General features: G+C 43.5%; 1 protein-coding gene across 2 annotated transcripts in view; it reads right to left on the bottom strand.

Moving 5' to 3' along the window:
• The window catches only part of PKD2 (polycystin 2, transient receptor potential cation channel), a 92,106-nt gene that overhangs the window by 62,708 nt on the left and 4,146 nt on the right, over positions 1 to 25,252 (bottom strand). For both annotated transcript variants that reach the window (XM_082272073.1, XM_082272072.1), the window contains exons 2-4: positions 20,686 to 20,799; positions 6,186 to 6,319; positions 1,696 to 1,946 (exon numbers count right to left, since the gene is read on the bottom strand). In XM_082272073.1, the coding sequence (XP_082128199.1) occupies positions 1,696 to 1,946; positions 6,186 to 6,319; positions 20,686 to 20,799 (499 nt within the window). The remainder of the gene's footprint in view (positions 1 to 1,695; positions 1,947 to 6,185; positions 6,320 to 20,685; positions 20,800 to 25,252) is intronic.

Below are 25,252 nucleotides of genomic sequence, written 5' to 3'. Positions count from 1 at the left end.
TCCCCATGCATCTCTATGGGGGAATCGGATGGGAACGGACCGTCTGTCTGTTCTCATCCGATCCAATCCGCTGGACGGATGGAAAATAGGGTTTGCATCTGTCCAGATTTGACGGCTTGGATCGGATGTCAGCGGACATGTCTCTGCTGACATCCGATACCCCATAGAGATGCAAGGGGTGACCATTCAGATCCGCCAAGAAAACTGACAGGCGCGTCTGAAAGGTCCACCTGTGTGAAAGGGCCCTTAGAATTAAGAAGTAAAACTGTCACTAAAAAACTATAGGTAATCCTAAACAAGAAAAAAAAAAATAAAAAAAAAAGGGGGGGATTTATAACTTTATTGTTATTAAAAAGTACCACATCCAAAATATATATATATATATATATATATATATATATATATATATATATATATATAAAAATACAAACACATATATATATTAGGGATAGGCCGATTATCGGCAAGGCCGATATATCGGAGGCCAATATGCACTTTCCCCGATATATCGGTATCGGAACTGCCCGATATTTTTGTGATGTCATCCTGCCTTCTTAGTCCGCCTCCCTCGCCTTGGACAGCCTCGTCTGGAGTCAAGACTAGTCTCGCGGGAGTGTATCACAGCCATACACCCACCCACAGCAGCCCGGTGCCAGCCAGCCACCCACATCCACAGGCCCTGTACCAGCCAGCCAGCCACCCACAGGCCCTGTAACAGCCAGCCACAGTACCAGCCAACCACAGGCCCTGTACCTGCCAGCCACAGGCACTGTATACCAGCGAGCCAGCCAGCCACCCACAGGCCCTGTCTTAGTGAGCAAGGAAGCCAGCCATTAAGCATTAAACAGAAATTACCATGTTCAGTACCAGATTTGTGTCAAAATTTGTCTTTATTTTTCAAAACCTAAAATGTACAAAATATCGGCCCATATCGGTATGTTGTGACCAAAAATATCGGTATTGGCCCTGAAAAAACCATATCGGTCTATGCCTAATATATATATATATATATCTATATATATATATATATATCTATATATATATATATATATATATATAGATATATATATATATATATACACATACACACACACACACACATACATACACACACACACACACACATGTATGAACCCTAACAGAAAGAAGCTACAGGACTTTAAAAAGGTACCATTTCATAAAATCATGTGTTTTTATTCAGATGATTAGAAGTATTGAAAGGAATACTTTTAGTACTTCTAACGATATGAATAAAAACAGACAATTTTATTTTAAAGGTCCTGTTGCTTTTTTTCCTCTATATACAGTATAAGCCTCGGTTTCCACTAGTGCGGCTACGAAGTCGTGCTACTTCTAGCACGACTTCGTAGCAAAAGTAAACCGCAGCTTCAGTTAGACTTGTCCCTCATATATAGAGGGAAGTCGCGCTCAAAAGTAGTACACGATTTACTTTTGAGGTCGCGGCAACTGAAGCCGCGGCAGTGGAAACGGGCCCCCTTGAAAACAATGGGTTTTGACTTGCTGTGCGACTTGACATGTGTCAAGTCGCACTAGTGGAAACCGAGCCTTAAACAATGACATCAAACTACTAGGGAGTAAATGGATACATATTTGCTTTTTATTTGAAGGAAGCACTAACCATGAAAAGGAAGCAGTTTTACTGAAAAACAATAAGTCTGTGTCAGAGATACATACGCTGTTCCATTTCGTAGCCCAAAGGGAGCAGTATCTTCACTCCTCATAGAATACATATCATAGCAGTCTTTGATATCATCTTTTAAATCTTCTGGCACAGTGCAGGACCCATTCCTCACTTTAAGTTGACGGAGACGAGGAACCCCAAGTAGCATGTTCTCAAAGTAGATGAGGCTTTGGTTTTCTGTCATTGTACGGTTGTTGAACCACATGTCCCAATATAGACCATCCAATAGTGGGCCCTCTGCAAACTAATTAGAGGAAATTTCTGAATAAAACATATATATGAGGAACAAAATCATACTACCCACAGAAAGTATGCCTAAAAGAGGTAGAGCAAAAATTTATAAAATGCATGTAACTGATATACATTACAAAATAATGTGACAATTTACAGCTGAAAAGAAAAATATGGGCAAACTGTTTTTTTTTTTTGGCTATACTTTTACTTTTGTTCTCTTGCGACCCAGTCAAATGAGAGTGGGCTATTGCCCGTTATCAGCTGATGGGACAGAGCTGTGCCAAGTACAGGAAGGATTCTGACAATATTGTCAGGATTCACCCAGCTGCCTGGTTGACAGATGGCTTTAACTTTCAAGGCGCTGCTGAGTGGCAGACCCAGCACCCCTGCCCTATCCCCAGCCTGGTGCTCTCATGAGTGCTGGAGAAGTGGAGAGGTGTGCAGTGACTAATGGTTACTGTTCTCTGTGGACTGATCCACAGTCATGCAATTGGTCAGTTTTTGGTCTTCGAGCAAGCGTGGGACAGCTGCAGTGTCACACAGACGCTGAAGCATGAAGGGAAGTATTTATGTTTGGGGGGTTTTTTGTACCCAAAATGTGTCATTTAATTACTAATAAAATGATTCGACTTAAGCTAGATTTTTCATGTACAGTGGGTATAAAAAAGAACCACCCCTTTAAGGGCCCTTTCACACTTGTGAGACTTGTCCTGCGACTTGGGACTGCAAAGTCGAATGACATGTCATACCCCATGATTTCCAATGAGTACCGTGCATATCTGTGCGACTTCAAGTTCACAGGTAGCCACTGGACTGCTCTTCCACTCCTCCATGACGACATCACGGAGCTGGTGGATGTTAGAGACCTTGCGCTCCTCCACCTTCCGTTTGAGGATGCCCCACAGATGCTCAATAGGGTTTAGGTCTGCAGACATGCTTGACCAGTTCATCACCTTTAACCTCAAATACTTTAGCAAGCAGTGGTTGTCTTAGAGGTGGGTTTGGGGTCGTTCTGTTGGAATACTGCCCTATGACCCGGTTCCTGAAGGGAGGGGGGATCATGCTCTGCTTCAGTATGTCACAGAACATGTTGGCAGTCACGGTTCATTAAGGCACGGCATATAATATTAAGAAAACAGATTGTTTTAGACTTAACAGGCGCATGGGTTTTTCACAAAGAAAAATAACCTTAAAGCATATGCTAGAATGAAACAGCAGAAAGCAAACGGCCTAAGGAGGATAACTAGGGAGAAATCCTATACTGCGCACAAAGACACATAAGCCTCAGCTCTCTGAAATCTCTTCTGCCCTAATATTAATTAACTCTCTCTTGCTGATTTGGAAGAATCACAAGGAGATACTAAACACGTTCAGTTTCTAGACACAGTTCGGAGAGTTTCAGGTTCCGCAGGTTTTGGGGGTACACATATATATTAACGTGCAGGCTAACAGTTGTCATAATGAATGCACGGACTCCCTTGCCCAGTGTGCAGAATACTTTGACATATTAGAAGCCGTCACACCTACTGCTTTTGTAAATGTACACCAGGCTGAGTAATACCCATTACTCCAGGAATAGGGGTTTTTTTTTGCCCCTCACTAAATTAAGATAAAAAAACCTTCTGTGTGCGGTAGCCCCCTAATAATTACCTGAGCCCCATCTCGATCCAGTGATGTTGCACAAGAGCCTCGACTGTCTGGTCTCCATCCTGACTGGCTGAGCCAGCAACAGCAGGCACCCTTGGCTCCCACTGCTCTCAATCAAAGTAAGTGAGCCAATGAACGAATGGACACACAGAGCAGCAGTTCTGCTCGGGTGCCCCCATAGCAAGCTTGCCGTGGGGGCACTCGACAGGAGGGAGGGGCCAGAAGTGTCGGTGAGGGACCCATGAAGAGGAGGATTGGGGCTGCTCTGGTCAAAAACCCTGCACAGAACAGGTAACTAGAACATGTTAGTTATTGTTAAACAAAGAAAAATAAATTAAAAAAACACACAAAAAAAAAAAAAAAAACAAGCCTGTAATATTACTTTAAGGACAACCGCTTTGCTGATTTATACTGATGAGCTGGCTTTTCTTTGTGGATTAATGTTGAGATCCCAGCAGAGCCTGGACTATCTCTGTGATGTCAGCTGACAGCAGACCTTAGTATCTGTGTCACAGGAGTGCAGAACTACTGAAAAAGTATAGCCAATATAGCATTGGCCATACTTCTCCTTTAAAGTTATACTAAGGCCTCTTTCACACGGCCGTTCAGTTTTTTTTCTCTGCTCTGGTGCTTTTTTTTTCTTCTTTTCACGGAGCGGATGACGCTCCGTGTGCCCGCATATCATCCCATCCGTTTGCGGATGATATACGGACATAATGTAAGTCTATGGGCATTGCGGATGTCAGCGGATGACACCGCTGACATCCGATTTTGCATCCGTTCCGTTTTTTGAACGGAACAAAAATAGGGTTCTGTTCCATTCCAAAAAACGGAACAGAACTGTAAGGAAGAAAATCGGATGTCAGCGGATGGTCTTCCGCTGACATCCGCAATGCCATTGACATTCATTATGTCCGTATATCAGCCGCAAAAAAATAGGATGATATACGGACATACGGAACGCCCGTGTGAAAGGGCCCTAAATCCGAATTACAAAAAAACAAAAAAAAAAAACAAAACCCGCACACAAACACACAGTGCTGTAGCCATCAGCACTTATCTTGTTTGCATATCCATTCTTCTATGAGCACTACGCCTGCTTCCAAATCCTCCTTTCTGGTTCCTGTCTTAGGGTGACTGTCTACCTACCAGGCTACATGGATGAGTCCTCTTATGTATACTGAATCTCATAGACCCTGTGGCAAGCCACTTCCCTTCTTCTTCCCCAAGCTACTGCTTGACCATGGCTGGAGCCTGTGCTGTCCCTGCTTTACTGTGTATGTGAAGGGCACAGGGAACGTACTCCACTACCTGGAAGTTCAGGGGAAGCAGTGCTGAGGACATGGAGCCGGCAGCTGTGAGCAGAGGTTGTAAGTAAATGCTTGGGCACACCTATTAAAAAAAAATGTACTGGGCAATATTACACTGCTTGACAAAAAAATAAAAATAAAAAGGACCATTTTATACCACCTTAACAATTGTTGAGATAGGCATCACCCCGATACCGGTGTCCATAGCCGACGGTCGGCTGTCTTGTAAGTACATTTCTTGAGGATTTACAGTTATTTTTTTTTTACTTACAGTTTTTTTTACTTCTAGAGTTTTTGGGTCTGTTCACACTAGAATGCTGTGCAGGAAACCATCGTTCTGTGCCAGTTTCCGCGCCGCATTCCAATTGCAATGCCCTTGCAATCTGCAGTGGATGTCTGTGCAAATTTAAAGACACCCCAAACATAGGGCGCAAATGCAGTGCGTTTGCCTGCACCAGATCACATACTACACAAAGTACCATGCAATCTGGTTGCAGTGAGTTATCAAAAGTAGTGCAGTGCGATTTCAGTCCATTCTAAATGAATGGGCTGAAAATCGCATTGCACAGAACTGAATATGAATTGCACAGTGTTCCTGTGTGATTCACATGCAGTCCTTAGTGTAGAACCCTTTAAAGGGATAAAACATGGGGAAATGTACATGTGTTGCAGAGATGTACTGCATATGTTTTTTACTTTTGCCTAGACGTACACTTTAAATATGAGTAAAGACTGGGTGAGGACTTCACAGCTAAGTAAATCCCCAATAATTTTTTTTTTTCTGAACATCCTGTACCCAATAATCAAATAATTATATCTAGTAGAAAAATGCTCATCTTTCAGCACAAAAAAAACCCTCTCACATTTCTATAATATTTTTAGTTTTTAAAAATGTCTAGGTTTTCAGTGCCCGATACCAGCTCAGCATCTACAAAACAAGGCCCTCAATGACTTTTCTCATCAATACTGCTGGTTTCAACATGTGTGCAAAACACTATCCTAAAATACCTCCTGCAGATCTACAAGATCTTAGCTTAAAATAACCCCAACCCCAACCCTCCTCAGAAAATAAGGGGAAAACGTAATAAGTGGCCTGATATTTATAACTAGGAAGGATGGTTTCTGAGGGCAGCATGGGAAGAACGGTGTTAAAAAGTGTAAAAACAAAGTCAGCACTCTCCTGATTTTCATTATAGACCTGAATTACTGTACCTTTTTAAACATATGGAATTATATGCCTATAGTATAAACCTAAAAATGGACTTTCATATACTACTCATTCAGTACCTTACCTTCCAAAAGTCCTCCTTTGTCATCAAGTTTTTGAAATTTGTCCTCTCAGACTTTAAAACAGGTGTGTCCAGAAATTGCTGGGTCATTGCCTTTGTATAGTAAAACATGCTGGAAGACACCATCCCATATGATACTACAAAAAAAAAAGTAAAATACACAAGTTAAAATAAATAAGAATATATAAAAGACTTTAATCGTATAAAAAAATACAAGATTTCAGTTGCAATAAAAACTATATATAGTGGCAAGAAAAAGTATGTCAACCCTTTGGAATGAACTGCTTTTCTGCAGTAATTTGCCATAAAATGTGATCTAATCCTCATCTATGTCACCACAATAGACAAACACAATGGGTCTGATTTACTAAAACTGGAGAATGCCAAATCTGGTGCGGCTCTGCAAAGAAACCAATGAACTTCCAGGTTTTTTTGTCAAAGCTTAACCACTTCTACCCCCTGCCTGCCTAGGCCAATTTTCAGCTTTCAGCGCTGTCACACTTTGAATGACAATTTGCAGTAATGCAACACTGTTCTCATATGAAAGTTATCATTTTTTCACACAAATAGAGCTTTCTTTTAGTGGTATTTAATCACCACTGGCGTTTTTTTTTTTGCTAAACAAAACAAAAAAAGATCTAAAAAACAAAAAAAAAAAAAGTTTCTATTGCAAATAAGTGTTCTGTCTTTTACAAATAAGTAATACAAGTCATTTTTCTTGCACAGATGTGCACTGATGGGCACTGATAAGGGTCCTGATTATCAGTATAAACTGATCCCATGCCTGACGAAGGAGTCCTGCGTGACTCCGAAACGTTGCTTGTGATGTGATCATGCTTAAATAAAAACAATGCTTGGACCGAAGATCCGTGGTGTTCTGGAAAATATAGTGAGTGTGTGTGTGTGTGTGTGTGTGTGTGTGTGTGTGTATATATATATATATATATATATATATAAACACACACATACATACACACACACATACATACACACACACACACAGTAGCTCACAAAAGTGAGTACACCACTCACATTTTTGTAAATATTTTATTATATCTTTTCATGTGACAACACTGAAGAAATGACACTTTGCTACAATATAAAGTAGTGAGTGTACAGCTTGTATAACAGTGTAAATATGCTGTCCCCTCAAAATAGCTCAACACACCGCCATTAATGTCTAAACCACTGGCAACAAAAGTGAGTACACCCCTACGTGTCAGCCTGACAAGTCGCGGTCCATTGTGTGCTACGGGAACCGTTCTAATAGGAGCGACTCAAGTCGCTCCGACTTAGAAAAAGGTTCCTGTACTACTTTGGGGCGACATCGGAGCAACTTGCATAGACATTCATTATATGAAGTCCGTGCAAGTCGCGATGAAGTCGCGGTGCACGCGACTTCACAGGTCGCCACCGAAGTCGTGCCGCGTTAGTGTGAACCTGCACTAACAGTGTAAATTTGCTGTCCCCTCAAAATAACTCAACACACAGCCATTAAGGTCTAAACTGCTGGCAACAAAAGTGAGTACACCAAATAATGTCCAAATTGGGCCCAACTAACCATTTTCCCTCCCCCGGTGTCATGTGACTTGTTAGTGTTACAAGGTCTCAGGTGTGAATGGGGAGCAGCTGTGTTAAATTTGGTGTTATAACTCTCACTCTCTCATACTGGTCACTGGAAGTTCAACATGGCACCTCATGGCAAAGAACTCACTGAGGATCTGAAAAAAAGAATTGTTGCTCTATACAAAGATGGCCTAGGCTATAAGAAGATTGCCAAGACCCTTAAAATGAGCTGCAGCACGGTGGCCAATACCATACTGCGGCTTGACAGGACAGGTTCCACTCCGAACAGGCCTTGCCATGGTTGAACAAAGAAGCTGAGTGCATGTGTTCAGCGTCATATCCAGAGGTTGTCTTTGGAAATATATGTATGAGTGCTGCCAGCATTGCTGCAGAGGTTGAAGGGGTAGGGGGGTCAGCCTGTCAGTGCTCAGACCATACACCCCACACTTCATCAAATTGGTCTGCATGGCTGTCATCCCAGAAGGAAGCCTCTTCTAAAAATGATGCACAAGAAAGCCCGCAGTTTGCTAAAGACAAGCAGACTAAAGCCCCGTACACACGTACTGATCGTCGGCCGAACGATCGGCCGTCTTTTGTCCAGGGCTGTTGGGTCTGTTGAAAACTGCAAAAGACTGCACACTAATTTTGTCGGCCAACAACAGCCGACTGCAGAAGTGATGTCATGTGATGGTTAACTTTCCTTGTCTTTTTTCTTTTCTGAGCATGCCCAGTCTTGCTAATCTGCTGTCTGTCGGCCAAAATCTGTACTGACTGGCGAACAATCGGCCGTTCTGGTGTTGGCCAACAAAAATTTTAATGCCTGCACGACAGATTCTGTTCGGCCGAAAATGCGCTGTCGGCTGTCGGAAGCATCATACTAACAAGCCTACAATCGGCCGATCGGTCGTCGGCCGAATATTTACGGCTGACAATTGGTACGTGTGTACGGGGCTTAAGGACATGGATTACTGGAACCATGTCCTATGGTCCGATGAGACCAAGATAAACGTATTTGGTTAAGATGGCGTCAAGCATGTGTGGCAGCAACCAGGTGAGAAGTACCAAGACAAGTGTGTCTTACCTACAATCAAGCATGGTGGTGGGAGTCATGGTCATGATGGTGTCATGGTCTGGGGCAGCATGAGTGCTGCCGGCACTGGGGAGCTACCGTTCATTGAGGGAACTATAAATGCCAACATGTACTGTGACATACTGAAGCAGAGCATGAGCCCCTCCCTTCAGAGACTGGGCCGCAGGGTAGTATTCCAACATGATAACGACCCCAAACACACCTCCAAGATGACCACTGCCTTGCTAAAGAAGCTGAGGGGAAGGGGGTGGACTGGCCAAGCATGTCTCCAGACCTAAACCTTATTGAACATCTGTGGGGCATCCTCAAATGGAAGGTGGAGGAGCGCAAGGTCTTTAACATCCACCAGCTCCGTAATGTCGTCATGGAGGTGTGGAAGAGGACTCCAGGGGCAACCTGTGACGCTCTGGTGAACTCCATGCCCAAGAGGGTTAAGGCAGTGCTGGAAAATAATGGTGGCCACACAAAATATTGACACTATGGGCCAAATTTGGACATTTTCACTTAGGGGTGTACTCACTTTTGTTGCCAGTGGTTTAGACATTAATGGCTGTGTGTTGAGTTATTTTGAGGGGACAGCAAATTTACACTGTTATACAAGCTGTACACTCACTACCTTACATTGTAGCAAAGTGTCATTTCTTCAGTGTTATCACATAAAAAGATGTAATAAAATATTTACAAAAATGTGAGGGGTGTAATAACTTTTGTGAGATACTATATATATATATATATATATATATATACACACACACACACACACACACACACATTTTACACACACTACATTACCAAAAGTATTGGGACGCCTGCCTTTACACACACATGAACTTTAATGGCATCCCAGTCTTAGTCTGTAGGGTTCACAATGGAGTTGGCCCACCCTTTGCAGCTACAACAGCTTCAATGTTTCTGGGAAGGCTGTCCACAAGGTTTAGGAGTGTGTTTATGGAAGTGCTCGACCATTCTTCCTTCATGTTAAGTATACCTTGGGCATGAATATTGTTTTTCTCGCACAAATTTATTTTCTTTTCTTGTTTTATTTGCTGTAGGATATGCCAGGCATTGTACCATGTCATTATGTATATTTTGACAGTGTTCTATTTTTTTAATACCAATAAAACACTCCTGTTTTGTTAAAAAAAAATAATGTCCTCTAAATGCATAAAATGCTGGTGGGAATGAGACCTTAGACAGTCCTGTCTCAGCCCAAACCTGCAAATGCTGCACTCTTGCAGCGACCTGTGTAATATAACATTGAGAATAAAACCTCTCTGTAATAGCTGTGACAGGTTGGAGGACAGGGAAACTTACATGGAGAAACCTTGTGGTCATAAAATGTATATATACACAAGAAGCCAGTGGGTGGTTCAACCCACTTCCATCTGCCCGAAACTGAAATCCCACTTTCAGGTAGACTCACCCTGTAATTGGCCCTTCTGACCCTTTTATCTATGGTAAACACAACACATCTTTACCAAAAGGACATTGCTCTAAAAAGCCACAAAAATGCTTTAGCTCACCCATCCCTGATTAGAGAAGTCTTTGTAGGCAGACTGCCAATGCAGTCTCCAGGGCTTCACCTGAGTGACTTATTAATACTGTTATGTAGTAAAACACTAACCAGCTCAGTAGGAGAGCACAGACTAACAGTGTGAAATCGTGGGGGGCTCTGCAGGAGAACTATTGTTTAGATAGCAGGCCAGCTCAGAACATGCTTCTCATTACTCTATTAGGGATGTATGACAAAGCATATAAGACCTGTAAACCAGTGTTAATTTTGGCAGCAAATTTCGATTTAGTTTTAGTTATAGTCTTTTGACTAAAATGCCATTTTAGTTTTAGTCTTATTTTAGTCTTAAGACTAAAATGCCATTTTAGTTTTAGTCATATTTTAGTCATCTGAATTGTGTTAGTCGACGAAAACGTTTTAGTCGGTTTTAGTCGACGAAATTAACACTGCTGTAAACAACACATTTCTGCAAAAGGGACAGCTATTGCAAGAAAATCTCATTGTCCTAATTTGCATACCTGCCTATGAAAAACTAAAGGTTAGAATACATGAAACTTTCAGGACCAACGCGTGTAAACGCATCTAAACGTGCGTTAATGCTAATTGCCTTTAGTACGTGAGCATTCATTTTAATAACGGGAATATACTTATGTTCTGGCTAATTAATGTTAATTGAACACCTAAACATTTGAGTCATCTAAACAATGTACACGTGTTTACAAGCGTCAAGCAGGTTTTTTCTACTGCCAGGAGAAATGGCATCCAAGCGCCGGTTCACATATATGCGGTGACAGAAATCGCATGTGAATCGCAGCGCGCTGCGCTGCAAATCACATGCGATGTCTGTGCATTGCAAACTCAGCCATACAGGTTGTATGGCTGAATTTGCATTGGATTCAGACACAACTCGCACAGGACCCTTTTTTGGGTCCACACCAGAATCGGATTGCATGGGTATTCACACCTATGCAATCCCATTCATGTCCGAACTGACAGTTCACGCTGCGATATGAGAACTGATCTGGGAGTAGGGCTGCACGATATTGGAAAAAAAGTACATTGCAATAATTTTTTTTCCAACGATATATATTGCGATATTGAGAGACCCGTCAATCCAGTCGATTCAGTGCAGCCTTGTACCATATACATTACAGGGTTAATGTTACTGTAGGGTAGGGAAGTCTGATTGTACAAGGGACACCTGGGACAGCCAGGGTTAATGTTACTGTAGGGATGGGATGAGTTTTGCAGCAGCCTTCTTCTGATTGTATATATACTGCACTGGGAGTCCAGGACAGCCAGGGTTAATGTTACTGTAGGGACGGATGCTGGGAATGGATGGAAATCATGAAGTATTGCAGCAGGGCATGCAGGCAGCAGCACAGCCTTCTGATTGTAATTGCAGATACAGGGCAGGCCAGGGTTAATAATGGTATTGTACTCTCAGTGACAGTCAGTGTGGAATTGTGGATTATTCACAGTCTCTTACTCTCGGGACTCACAATGGTGGTAGGAGCCGGTAGAAGAACAGCCTGACAGTGACTCACTCGACATCCGTGCAGCCCACACGTTCAGTCTGCCGCCCTGCAGCTAGTTTTCTTCACAAGCACAGCGAACCAATCACGCCAGGATTAGCTGTGCCGCCGCTCACGGCGCGCTGCTCACCGCTGAACGTGTGGGACGGATGTGTCCAATCACTGTGAGTCCTCCTCCTCCCCCCGAGTCCCTACTTCTCCCTGCCTCCCTACCTAATGCCTAAACATCGTGTCTTCGGCGATGTGAATATCGCCCACGCCCGCAGAACGATAGTCGATATCACATCGACTATCATTCAGCCCTATCTGGGGGTGTTGTTAACTTTGTATTGACACCCCCAAGGATCCGCATATGGTAATGTGAACTGCCTGCGAGTTGAATACGATGCGGGAACCCGCAGTGGATTTGCAGGGTTCCCGCATTGCACATGTGTGAACCGGGACTAAGAGAGATAGCAAAACGTCCAGTGTGCATGAGGCCTTAGTGTAAGGAAGTAGTTAATCCAGTGTGAAACGTTCCCTCTGTGCAGGAGTTTCCTATAATAACGACTATTCACTGCTGGTCTCTCCTGGTGCATGGTGGACCTGCTGGGTCCCTCTAACAGTTCTACACTTTGCACACGGCATTTAGGGCAAAGTGATGTTTTTACTATTAATTTTACAAATTAAAAACTGGGCATGTAAAGATATTTGTTGCACACAAAGTGGGTTTATATCTTTTATGTCCATTAATGAAAATACACTGCTCAAAAATTAAAGGAACACTTTTTAATCAGAGTATAGCATCAAGTCAATTAAACGCTTAAGATATTGATCTGGTCAGTTAAGTAGCGGAGGGGGTTGGTAATCAGTTTCAGCTGCCTTGGTACTAGATTACCAGGTACTAGATGGGCAACAATGAGACAAGCCCCAAAACAGGAATGGTTTTACAGGTGGCCACTGACATTTATTTTTTTCTACTCCTTAACCCATAAGCAGGACCAGTATCTACTCCTTTGTGCAAGGAGGAACAGGATGAGCACTGCCAGAGCCCTACAAAATTACCTCCAACAGACAATTGGTGTGAATGGCTGTGACCAAACAATCAGAACCAGACTTCAGGAGGGTGACCTGATGGCCTGAAACCTCTAGAGGGCCCTGTGCTCACTGCCCGACACCGTGGAGCTTGATTGGCATTTGCCATTGAACACCAGAATTGGCAGGTCCACAACTGTGCTTTTTACAGATGAGAGCAGGTTCACCTTGAGCATGTGTAACAGACGTGAAAGGGTCTGGAGAAACTGGAGAACGTAATGCTGCCTGTAACACCGTTCAGCACAACTGGTTTGGTGGTAGGTCAGTGATGGTCTGGGGAGGGACGCACAGACCTCTACAGGCTAGACAATGGCACCCTGACTCCATTAGGTATCTGGATGAAATCCTTGGACAGACCCTACGCTAGTGCAGTGGGTCCTGGGTTCCTCCGGGTACACAACATTGCCCAGTCTCATGTGGCGAGAGTATGCAGCCAGTTCCTGGAGGATGAAGGAATTGATACCAGTAAATGACCCACATGCTCGCCTGACCTAAATCCAGTAGAACACCTCTGGAAATATATGATTCAGTCCATCCGATGCCGCCAGGTTGCACCTCAGTCTGTTCAGGAGCTCAGTGATGCCCTATTCCAGATCTGGGAGGAAATACCCCAGGACACCATTCGTTGTCTCATTAGGAGCATGCCATGACGTTGTCAGGCATGCATACAAGCACAAAGGGGCCATACAAACTACTGAGTACCCTTTTGAGTTGCTGCAATGAAATTTAAGCAAAATGGACTAGCTTGCTGCATCATTTTCTCACTTTAATTTTTGGGGTGTCTTTGAATTCAGCCCTCTGTAGATCGTTGATAATTTTCATTTCCATCAAACAAAGTGACATCCTTTTCTACCGAACACATTACCCAGTCCATATCAGTATAGATATCCAGCATGAGATTTTTCCACATTGGGATCTGATGTGTTTTCAAAGCGTTCCTTTCATTTTTTTTGAGCAGTGTATTTAAATGAACATTTTCTTCCTGAAGTGCAGCTTTAAAAGGAGTTGTAAAGTCTCATGGTTTTCCACCTTAATGCATTATATGTATTAAGGTGAAAAACTTTTTCTGCTTCAGCTGTCCCCCAGACAATCCCCCCCCCCCTTCTTACCTGAACCTGATCGTTCCAGCAACGAGCAAAGCCCAGCGACTCCAGCTGCTGTCTCGGATCCTCCTTGGATAGATTCATAGCAGCAAGAGCCATTGGCTCCCGCTGCTGTCAATCAAATCTAGTGACAGGGAGCGGGGCTGAGTCCTGCTGTCTGGGTCAGTGGATGCAGCAGCGGGACTCCTGAGCGTGCCTGCATGGGTGCCCTCATGGAAAGTGTCTCTCCGTGGGGGCACACGATGAAAAGGAGGGGCCAGGAGCGACGTCGGGGCACCCCAGAAAAGGAGGACCAGGGCTGCTCTGTGCAAAACCAAGTGCACAGAGCAGGTAAGTATAACATGTTTATATATATATATATATATCAAAAAAAAAACACACACCTTTTACAATCACTTTAAGGTGTCCGCTCGGCAGTTTTGTTTTCCTTCTTGCCTTTAGGATGCTTCCTTGACCCTAAATTATGAAAATATCTAAAAATGAAGAACTGTCTTTCAGATGACCTGTGTCACTCCACAGTAAACATGCAAATCCTAATTTTACAGCTATAGAGGTCGCAATCTGACTCTCAACTACCATTGCTGGGGATCAAAACCACAGTAACAGTGTCCATTACAATTTAACTAGTTATTTTTTTTAAACCTTTTTTTAAAACTATCTCCAAATTGCTTTTTTTTTTTTTTAATCAACTTTATTTCGCAAAGGATGAACAACATCCCTTGTAAAAGTATGAGCGCTGACAGGTCCTCTTTATGGAGAGACCTGGGGTCTATTAGACCCTAAATCTCTCCTCTGTTCTTCAAGGCAGCCAATCACACACACAGATTGGTCTGATCAGCTGCTTTCTTGGCCGCCAACGGCCAGGTAAACAAACAGCCGAAACGGAAATGACAAAATCCTTGTCACTTCCATGTTCCAGGGGCACAGAAAGGGAGGAACATCATCAATTCCTCTCTCTCTGTGTAGTGCCGCCGTCACCACAGGTCGCATCTCTCCCCGGCTCTGCGACTGGACAGCCGAGCCTGGGATGGTACCGGCAGCGGTGGAAGTGATCGAATGGTTGTTTAGCCACTCAAATCACTTCTGCTGAAGAGGCAATTGCCAGCTGAAAATGTTGATACCGTGATGATGCCTGCAGGTGTATGTCTAAAAACACAAGCAGTAGTTGAGCAGTTTTCATTTCCAATGCATGTTCAAAGTCACAAACAATAGCTATGCAGTATATTTCCCAGTTCCCAAAAGATGACATAAGGCTGATGCATTCAGATTTTTATTCTATCAGGAGTTCGTATAAAATTGACCACATAAATTGTGTTTGTCATCTGAAATTCTTTCCTGAAAAAATTTATTCCGGATTGATCAGCACTATCCATACAGATATAGATAAAAAACATTAGATTCAGTGTGAAATGACACAAGCACCCACATTTTTCACACTCCATGAACATCTGTAAGGGCTTATTCACACTTGACTAAATCTTTAATGCTTAACAAACCCTCCTATAGCGTTTGTATGGCATTAGTTTTTAGCGTCAGACAGGCTTCAATGAGCTTTAATATGGGGAGCATTACAAGCATTAAAAACGCTCCATAAACGCCCTATGTGCGGTTTCGGCGCATTTGATGAGCATTAAAACTGCTCCACAATGGAAAGTGACAGAAATAAACTAATTTTATTGTGCCGCAACCACACCGAAACTGTGCAGTCAGAGCGTTTGCAAAGCATTACCATAGACTTGAATAGGACACATAAAAGGCTTCAAACGCCTCCTGACTCGACACAAGGCCTTAATTTTGAAGCGAAGCAACTCTAATGCTTCATGTTTTGATAGTGTGAAATGCACAATGTGCTTTCTATTGTATTTTGTGCATAGGTGTCTGAGAGGAGATTTTAACGCCTATCAATCGCCTGCTTTTATTGCCAGTGTAAGCTCCTTAGGAGAGACACTGACCAGTGCTGTTCTGTGGAGAAAGGATTCTTCTTTTATGGTATTCTTGTAATGACATGCATTGTATAAAAACCTCCATAAACAGCAGTGAATGCATATCTTGCAGAGTTTCCATGGATAACATTTCAGCTGTGTATTGTGTTTTACACAAAATAGTAAAGTGCCCAGTAGAATGATTCCATTTCCTACCATCGTATGCAATCATAATACAATTCTTTAATAGGTTAAATCAGGGTGCTCAACCTATGAAGAGCGAGGGCCACTTAAGTGATTTGGTAACCGGTCGTAGGCAACAATAAACCATGGAGTTTTACCGTCTCCCAAACTGCAAAGGTAAGCAAGTCCTTACTGTCCTGAGCCCACTATAAAGCGGTTTTCACACTGATGCATTGTGCGTTACCTGCACTGCATCGCATGTATTTTGATTGGTTTGCGCAAAAGATTTATGTCAGATTTATGATCAAAGAGTGCATCTGCGGCTTTTCTGTACGTTAGCGGCACTGAACCAAATCTTGCATTCAGGAGTTTTGGCACAGATGGAGCTCACACACCCCCAACAGCAGCCAGCTGCTCACATCATGTTACCCCCAAACACGGCGCTGGTTTGTCCAGGGCCAGGGAGGCTTTCTATGTATGTAAACTGTAAGCACGTATGTGATCGTATGTGATCAAACCTAAGCTGGAGCTCCTTTGACACCCCAATCACACTTGTGCGACTTTTCATGCAACCATAGCCGCATTACAAGTTGTAACCCATGTTTTCCAATAATACCCACTCATATGTGCGACTTAAAGTCGCAGCGACTTCAGTGTAGTTCATGCACTACTTGGTCCAACTTTCATGCAACTTGAGGGCCATAGACTTCAATGTTAACCCTCAAAAGTAGCATGAAAGGCGTAACCAGGGCCGATCCCAGGGTCACAGACGCCTGAAATATTTCTGGCGCCCCCCACATGGGCGTGGTCATCTTATCTCTCTAATGGACACAGAGAGGGCCTCTGTTAGAGAGTCTGGTAGAAAGTGCCCCCATCATACTACAGGAGACGGTCAGAGACTGCAGACATGCTACAGGGGACGTTTAGAGACTGCAGACAAGCTACAGGAGACGGTCAGAGACTGCAGACATGCTACAGGAGGTGGTCAGAGACTGCAGACATACTACAGGAGGTGGTCAGAGACTGCAGACATAATACAAGAGATCAATGCAGCCTCACCAGTGTCCATCAAATGCAGCTTATCACTGCCAATCAAATGCAGCCTCATCAGTTTCATATTATCACAGCTTATTTGTGTATATGAATTATGTATTGATTAAAGCATGGAGCACTTTTCAGTACATGAACTTTCACTGAATGTGGACTACTTAATGAATTTGTAGCACAGAGCGCTTTTTGCAATATCTGTATATAACGTAATGCAAATTGAACACTTTATATTTTTGATTGGCATGACTTACAAAAGCAGTAGTATCCTTCTAATCATACCTGCTGTCCTGGCCTAAGTGTTACCCTTGTCCTCCTCTTGACACAGACAGACCCCGCCCCGGGCCAGAAGAAAGTTGCGATATCATGTAAGGATGCATTAGGCTCTGCCTCCTCCAGCTGAATTAGGTGCGGCCGGTCCCCCCCGCTGGCCAACGACACCCCTTAACTGGCGCCAGTCCCTGCCCAGTCTGCCCCATAATAACACTGGTGCAGTGGCGCTACAGCAAGCCGATTAGATGTGATAAGCTCCAATTTATCTTTGCTTGTGAGTGCATTTTTATCTAGTTTTTATAACAAAAATAAAGGGTATTGCAACAGAGCCTGTTCTCTGCTTTTTGTGTATCCAGGAGTTACCTGCAAGATATAATAGAGGTCTATGGCTTTGTGCAGCTAACCCACCAGCACCTGCGGATCAGTGTAAAAGCAGCCCAATAACTCTTTTTTTATAAGTGCTAATATGCCCATTGCAAAAGTGCAGTATATGTGATGTTTAATACATGGACCTTTTTTCTCTTACAGATTCTGCTGACATTACTCTCCAGGCTACTAGAAAGGTCCCAGGCGAAGTGCACTTGGTATCACTCCCCCTGGGACAGGAGCCAACGCTACAGAGGAAGCAACAGCTTAGAAGGTTCCTGCTCCCTCTGCAGCTGCCTGATACCTCCGCTGTTGGTGCCACCTCAATGCATTTTGATGCTCTGGGATGGCAGGTCAGCAACCCATTGATCAGCAACCCATTGATCATGATCAGGGATTGCCGAACCACCATCTCAGACCATGGGCATGCAGTTCCCTGGTTTGCGGTCGCGGGCCACATCAAAGGGCTCCACAGGCCATGGGTTGAGCACCTCTAGGTTAAATGAATATTCACCCTTTTATTGATTAAGGGTACTTGCACATGGTACTGATGTTTGAACATCAGTATTCCTGGCTAAAATTTCTTGTGCTTATTGTGCGAGTATACAAGTAAAAACACATTCTAGCTTCAAGAGTGCCACAGTTTGCATGCCTAAAAACAATTAGTTTTTAGTAGGGATTGACCGATTATCGGCAAAGCCGATATATAACAAGGGCCGATATGCACTTTCCCCGATATATATCGGAATTGGCCCCTGAGGTTACCGATATTTCGGAAAGTGCTTGTACCGGAGTGATGCCTGCAGCTAGAGGCATCACCCCGGTACCGGCGTCCATAGCCGACGGTCGGCTGTCTTGTAATTACAACCGATGCGGCTGAGAAGCCACTCGGCTGTCATTACGAGCAGCAGGAGGGGACATCCCCCCCCCCTCCCACCGCCTTCCGCGGCTCGCCCACCGGGAGACCCGGGCAACCAGCCTGCACGGCCGCCGAAGATCCGAACAAAGCCGCATACGGCTCTGATCGGGTCTCCATGCAAAAACCCGGAAGTGATGTCATAACATCACTTCCGGGTACTGGCGCCAGATTAAAAAAAAGACAGCATTCAAAACAGCCAAACTTTGCTATGCCCTCTGAAAAAGAACGTGGAGAACGTAAACCACTAATCCCGACAGGACTGTATAGTGAAAAAGGACTTTTATAGAGAGGTCAGGTATGAGTGCTTGACCACTAGTTCAAGTCTGCCCAAGCACACAGAAGTAGATTCCTGTCTGTTATACATGAAACCTTAAAAACGACCTCAATCCAAAACCACCATGGTTCTAGACACCCTCCAGTACCATAGAGTGGGGCAGCATCAGACATGTGCAGTAAGAGGACCTGTAGGAGGTTTTTGCTACTGCGATCCTGGACGAACAGCGGTAGGTAAACAGGGAGGAAGGTAAATATTTTACTAGGTGGGCAGCACTTAGAAAGCTGGATGGGATTTATTATAAATTTCCATGTAGAGGACTTATTTTTACATGCTTGCTTTTGATAGAATTACTTTAACTGCTTCAATACAGGGCACTTTTACCCCCTTCCTGCCCAGGCCAATTTTCTGCTTTCAGCTCTTTCACACTTTGAAAGACAATTTGAGTGCTCATGCAATGCTGTACCGAACCTAAATTTTTATCTTTTTTTTTTCACAAAATAGAGCTTTTTTTTTGGTAGGATTTAAATTACCGCTTGTTTTTTTTTTTTGCTAAGAAAACGACAAAAAAATTTGAAAAAAAAAAAAGTAATTTTGCTCCTTCACTGATGTGTGCTGACAAGGCTGCACTGATATGGACTGAAGGCACTAATATGCAGCACTGATATACATCACTGATGGGCACAGATTAGCATTACTGCTGGGCACTGTTGGGGTTGCACTGATAATCAGTGCCCTGATTATCTGTACAGGTCTCCCCTGTGAGGAAATGCTCTGTCAGTGTGAGAAAGGAAAAGCAGATAAGCAGCATTTCCTTGTTTACTGTACAAGAGATCAGTGTTGATTGGACACAGCTAATCACATGGGTAAAGAGCCGCATCATTGGCTCTTTGCTGAGATCAGAGTCGTGCGGGTCGCACCGTACAAGCGTGGTTATACTGGGGCAACGTCACATGAAGTTGTCCCAGAACAGCAGAGCATCTTGCCAGCCGTCATTGGTCTATATGGCGGGCAGGAGGTAGTTAATGAACCATTTTTGCTCAGTACGTTCAGCTGTGTTGCCTTAATGCGTGTTATAGCAAGCGTTTAATGTGCATTGCGTTACAGCCCATTCATTTGGATGGGCCGTCATTGCACCAAAATTCAATTTTTTCTGCCTCAACAAACCGCAACACACAGTTAGCATGAGTTGTAGTGCACTGTGGTGAATGAACGGCACCACAACATGCTAAACCATGTTACTGCGATACATAGGAACAAAGAATATGTAAATGGGCCCTAAAGTTGACCTTGAATCCATACATATGGTAAAAATTGTACACAACTTAAAGAACCAGTAAAACTGCAATATCAGTATTAATACTTATTACTATAGTCACAACGCTAACACAAACTCTGGCCACTGAACCGGAAGGTGCTTTGGCAGCTTACAGGAGTATCTCAGTAGTGTGAAGTCCATTAGGAAGAAGGGTGAATGAAGCTGCAATAGTGAATACAGGAGAAATCTTCCTGGCTATGCAGCCCAGTAAGATATGTACATTGAAGGAACAGAATTCCAAATACTTGGGGCTGTAATGTTGGTCACACAGGTGTATTTAACTGTTTTTAGTAATTTGATCATAGGATCCTTATACTTACGGATACATAGGATAATCAGAAAGCCCACATAGGTGACAAGCTCACGGAGCACACTCTTCAGGTATTTCTCTCTGGTAGGTATGCGGTCCTCTGTGTATCTTGTGCCCCAAAGACCTATACAGGAAGACAAAGGAGATATATGAAATAATACTTAAAGTATATGTGAACCCCAACAAACCTCTCATATTTGCTCCCTTTTGATCAGGTAAATCTACCTTGGAAATTAATTTATTAGATCTGCTTGAGAAGTGCAAAAAATACATGTTCATTGCCAGAAATCCAGAGAGCTCATCATTTTCTGTAGTGGGCTGACAACGCTGTTCTTCTGCTTCCCTAAATTCCCATGCAGTGACATCAGCTCTGCAGTTCACCCATGTGAACTACAGAACATTTCCACACTCGGTTTTAGAAAGAGGAGAGGAGAAGGTGTTCTGTAGTGCAAATAAGTAACAAGCAGCCTAGGGTGACATGGATGCTCTTTCACAGATACAGTACATGTTAGCATTGTCACCCTTAGACAGAAAGGGTGTTACTGGCAGAATCACCAGGTTGGAATAGAGCTGCACGATTCTGGATAAAGTGAGAATCACCTTTTTTTGCATAGAATAAAGATCACGATTCTCTGCGTAACATCATCTTTTACATTATACAAAAAATTGGGCTAACTTAACGGTTTAGTTTTTTTAAGGTCATTCAAGTGCATTTCTTCACAAAAAAAGTGTTTGAAAGACTTCTGCGCAAATACAGTGTGACATAAAACATTGCATCGATCACCATTTTATTCTCTAGGGTCTTTGCTAAAACAATATATATATTATATACACACAGTATCTCACAAAAGTGAGTACACCCCTCACATTTTTGTAAATATTTTATTATATCTTTTCATGTGACAACACTGACGAAATGACACTTTGCTACAATGTAAAGTAGTGAGTGTACAGCTTGTATAACAGTGTAAATTTGCTGTCCCCTCAAAATAACTCAACACACAGCAATTAATGTCTAAACAGCGGGCAGCAAAAGTGAGTACACCCCTAAGTGACCATGTCCAAATTGGGCCCAATTAGCCATTTTCTCTCCCCAGTGCCATATGACTCGTTAGTCTTACAAGGTCTCAGGTGTGAATGGGGAGAAGGTGTGTTAAATTTGGTGTTATCGCTCTCACTCTCTCATACTAATCACTGGACGTTCAACATGGAGCCTCGTGGCAAAGAACTCTCTGGGGATCTGAAAAAAAAAAAAATTGTTGCTCTACATAAAGATGGCCTAGGCTATAAGAAGGTTGCTAAGACCCTGAAACTGAGCTGCAGTGTGGTGGCCAGGACCATACAGCGGTTTAACAGGACAGGCTTCACTTAGAACAGGCCTCACCATGGTCGACCAAGGAAATTGAGTACACGTGCTCAGCGCCATATCCAGAGGTTGTCTTTGGGAAATAAACGTATGAATGCTGCCAGCATTGCTGCAGAGGTTGAAGGGGTGGGGGGTCAGCCTGTCAGTGCTCAGACCATACGCCGCACACTGCATCAAATTGGTCTGCATGACTCTAGTTCCAGAAGGAAGCCTCTTCTAAAGATGATGCACAAGAAAGCCCGCAAACAGTTTGCTGAAGACAAGCAGACTAAGGACACGGATTACTGGAACCATGTCCTGTGGTCTGATGAGACAAAGATAAACTTATTTGGTTCAGATGTTGTCAAGTGTGCGTGGCGGCAACCAGCTGAGGAGTACAAAGACAAGTGTGTCTTGCCTACAGTCAGGCATGGTGGTGGGAGTGTCATGGTCTGGGGCTGCATGAGTGCTGCCGGCACTGGGGAGCTACAATTCATTGAGGGAACCATGAATGCCAACATGTACTGTGACATCTGAAGCAGAGCATGATCCCCTCTCTTCGGAGACTGGGCCGCAGGCAGTATTCCAACATAATGAGGCAGAGCATGATCCCCTTCCTTCGGAGACTGGGCCGCAGAATAGTATTCCCACCTGATACCGACCCCAAACACACCTCCAAGATGACCACTGCCTTGCTAAAGAAGCTGAGGGTAAAGATGATGGACTGGCCAAGCATGTCTCCAGACCTAAACCCTATTCAGCATCTGTGGGGCATCCTCAAATGGAAGGTGGAGGAGCGCAAGGTCTCCAACATCCACCAGCTTTGTGATCTCATCATGGAGGAGTGGAAGAGGACTCCAGTGACAACCTGTGAAGCTCTGGTAAACTCCATGCCCAAGAGGGTTAAGGCAGTGCTGGAAAATAATGGTGGCTTCACAAAATATTGACACTTTGGGCCCTAGTTGGACATTGTCACTTAGGGGGTGTACTCACCTTTGTTGCCAGCGGTTTAGACATTAATGGCTGTGTGTTGAGTTATTTTGAGGGGACAGAAAATTTACACTGTTATAGAAGCTGTACACTCACTACTTTACATTGTAGCAAAGTGTCATTTCTTCAGTGTTGTCATATGAAATGATATAATAACATATTTACAAACATGTGAGGGGTGTAAATATATATAATTTTTGGGGGTTCTAAGTAATTTTCTAGTAAAAAATACTGATTTTAACTTGTAAGCAACAAGTGTCAGAAAAAGGCTTATGGTGTGAATACACGATTAGAATATCGCCCGATCATTCGACCACCAACTTTTGAAAAAGTATTTGTCGGTCGAAAACGTTGCCAACATACACGGTCCGAATATCGCCCGACCGTTGCCCGCCGACCATCGAAACAGTGTTATTTCCGGGCATGCGTGATGAAGTTATACAGATTTAAACTGAACAACCTCAACACCAACGTATAGAATATCGTTCATTCGCAAACGAGACAGAATTTTTTCGGGTTTTTCCAACGGTATTTTTCGTTCACAATATCGATATCGCTCATTGATGGCTGGACATTAACCAGTAGAATATCGGCCGATCGCTCGCTGAACGGAAATTTTCGGACGAATTTCTTATCGTGTATTCCAGCCATTAGTCTTTGAGAGGTTAAATGGCCCTCGCTTACAGATGGAAGTTTATTCCTCTGATCTAAAAGAACGAAAAGATACATTGTAAAACATTGTGTTTATAGCTATCTAGCAGCCTTAACAATGCTGATAAACATGGAGGCTCTTTTTTTTTTTTTTGACAGCTGTGAGTGAGCAGAGAACGGCTCTGTAAAAATTGAGGAACAGCTGTCTTAAGATTGTGAGGGGAGGGTGAATCGAGATCGCAATTTAACGATTAATCATGCAGCTCTAGGTTGGAAGAAAGAATAAACCCCCCCCCCCCCCCCCCCAAAAAAAAAAAAAAAACACATTTAAGGACTGTCAGGCTGAAATCAAGTGCTGGAATGTGTGGCAAAGCAAGTTATGCACATTGTTGCTTTGCAGGTCAATTCATTTTGAACACACCTGAGTTGCAGTGCACCACAACAAATGCTAATTCACTACCAAGCATTATGGTGCGATTTGCTGCTAAAAATAGTGCATGCGCCTTTTTAATGCAATCTGGAATTTTAGAAGGGACTGGCTTAACCCAACGGTGCCATAATGCAGGGCTCAACAAATCCCAGGCGCCAGGTTACTATGGCGACTAGAAATTGCATATTGGCGCCGGGACTTCTGTCAGCCCATTCACTGTTGGCACCAGGCAGTGGCGGAACTACCAGGGCCGCGAGGGCTCTGCGGACTCTGATGTAAGGGGGGGCGCTCTACGGACTCTATGTAAGAGGGGGGCTTTGTGGAATCTGATGGGGGGGGGGGACTCTGCAGACAAAAAAAAGTTAGAAGCCACTTTATTTTTAACTAAAAAAAAAAAAAATCTTTATTTTCAACGACCAAACCCCTTTGAAACTGACAAACCACAGACTCAGCATTATTGAGCTCTCTCCCTAGCCACTGTGCCTGTCCCACCGAAGGACGCAGCTGGCAAATTTCTTCAGTGACTGAAAGGTCCACCAGTCTGCCATGTCGAGTTAAGCTGTTGGGTGGACAATATCTGATGGATTCATTAAGATACTAGTTCCCCATCAGGTCCACCTCCCCTTTAGATTGACAGGGGATGGAGCTTAATGGGTGATGCTGAGAGACTATTTTTTTTATCAGGTACACTAGCCTTGCGATTGACAGCAGAAGGCAGTGGGCAGATTACATGGCTGCCAGACTGCCTGATAGTGGCTACAGGATCTGCCCACTGCCTTCTGCTGTCAATCACAAGGTAAGTGAACCTGATGGAGAACTAGTATCCCAGCATCATACATTGGGCTCTGCCCGCTGTCAATCTAAGGTTGCTAAGAGGCTGGTTGCTGTCAGCATCCTAGCAACCCATGGAGGGGTTGGTGGAGGTAAAAAAGACCAATATGACGTTGGTCTTATTTATCTCTGGTTTTCTTCATACCAAATCGGATAGTATTTTTTAATAAATAGGTCACAGCCATAGCAACATATCAGTGACTTGACTAAAGTTTTCCACCTTGTTCAATCGACAGGAGTCATTCTCCCACCTAATAAATGACTTCTGTTGAACTGGGATGGCCATACCCAGATCGAAATTTGTCTGGCTCCTGTTGAATCATCCAAATT

This window comes from Pelophylax lessonae (assembly GCF_965119305.1).
Source record: "Pelophylax lessonae genome assembly, chromosome: 1".
NCBI classification, from domain to species: Eukaryota; Metazoa; Chordata; class Amphibia; order Anura; family Ranidae; genus Pelophylax; species Pelophylax lessonae.
The sequence above is the reverse complement of the archived record's forward strand: the minus strand, read 5'-3'. Positions and strand labels throughout refer to the sequence as shown.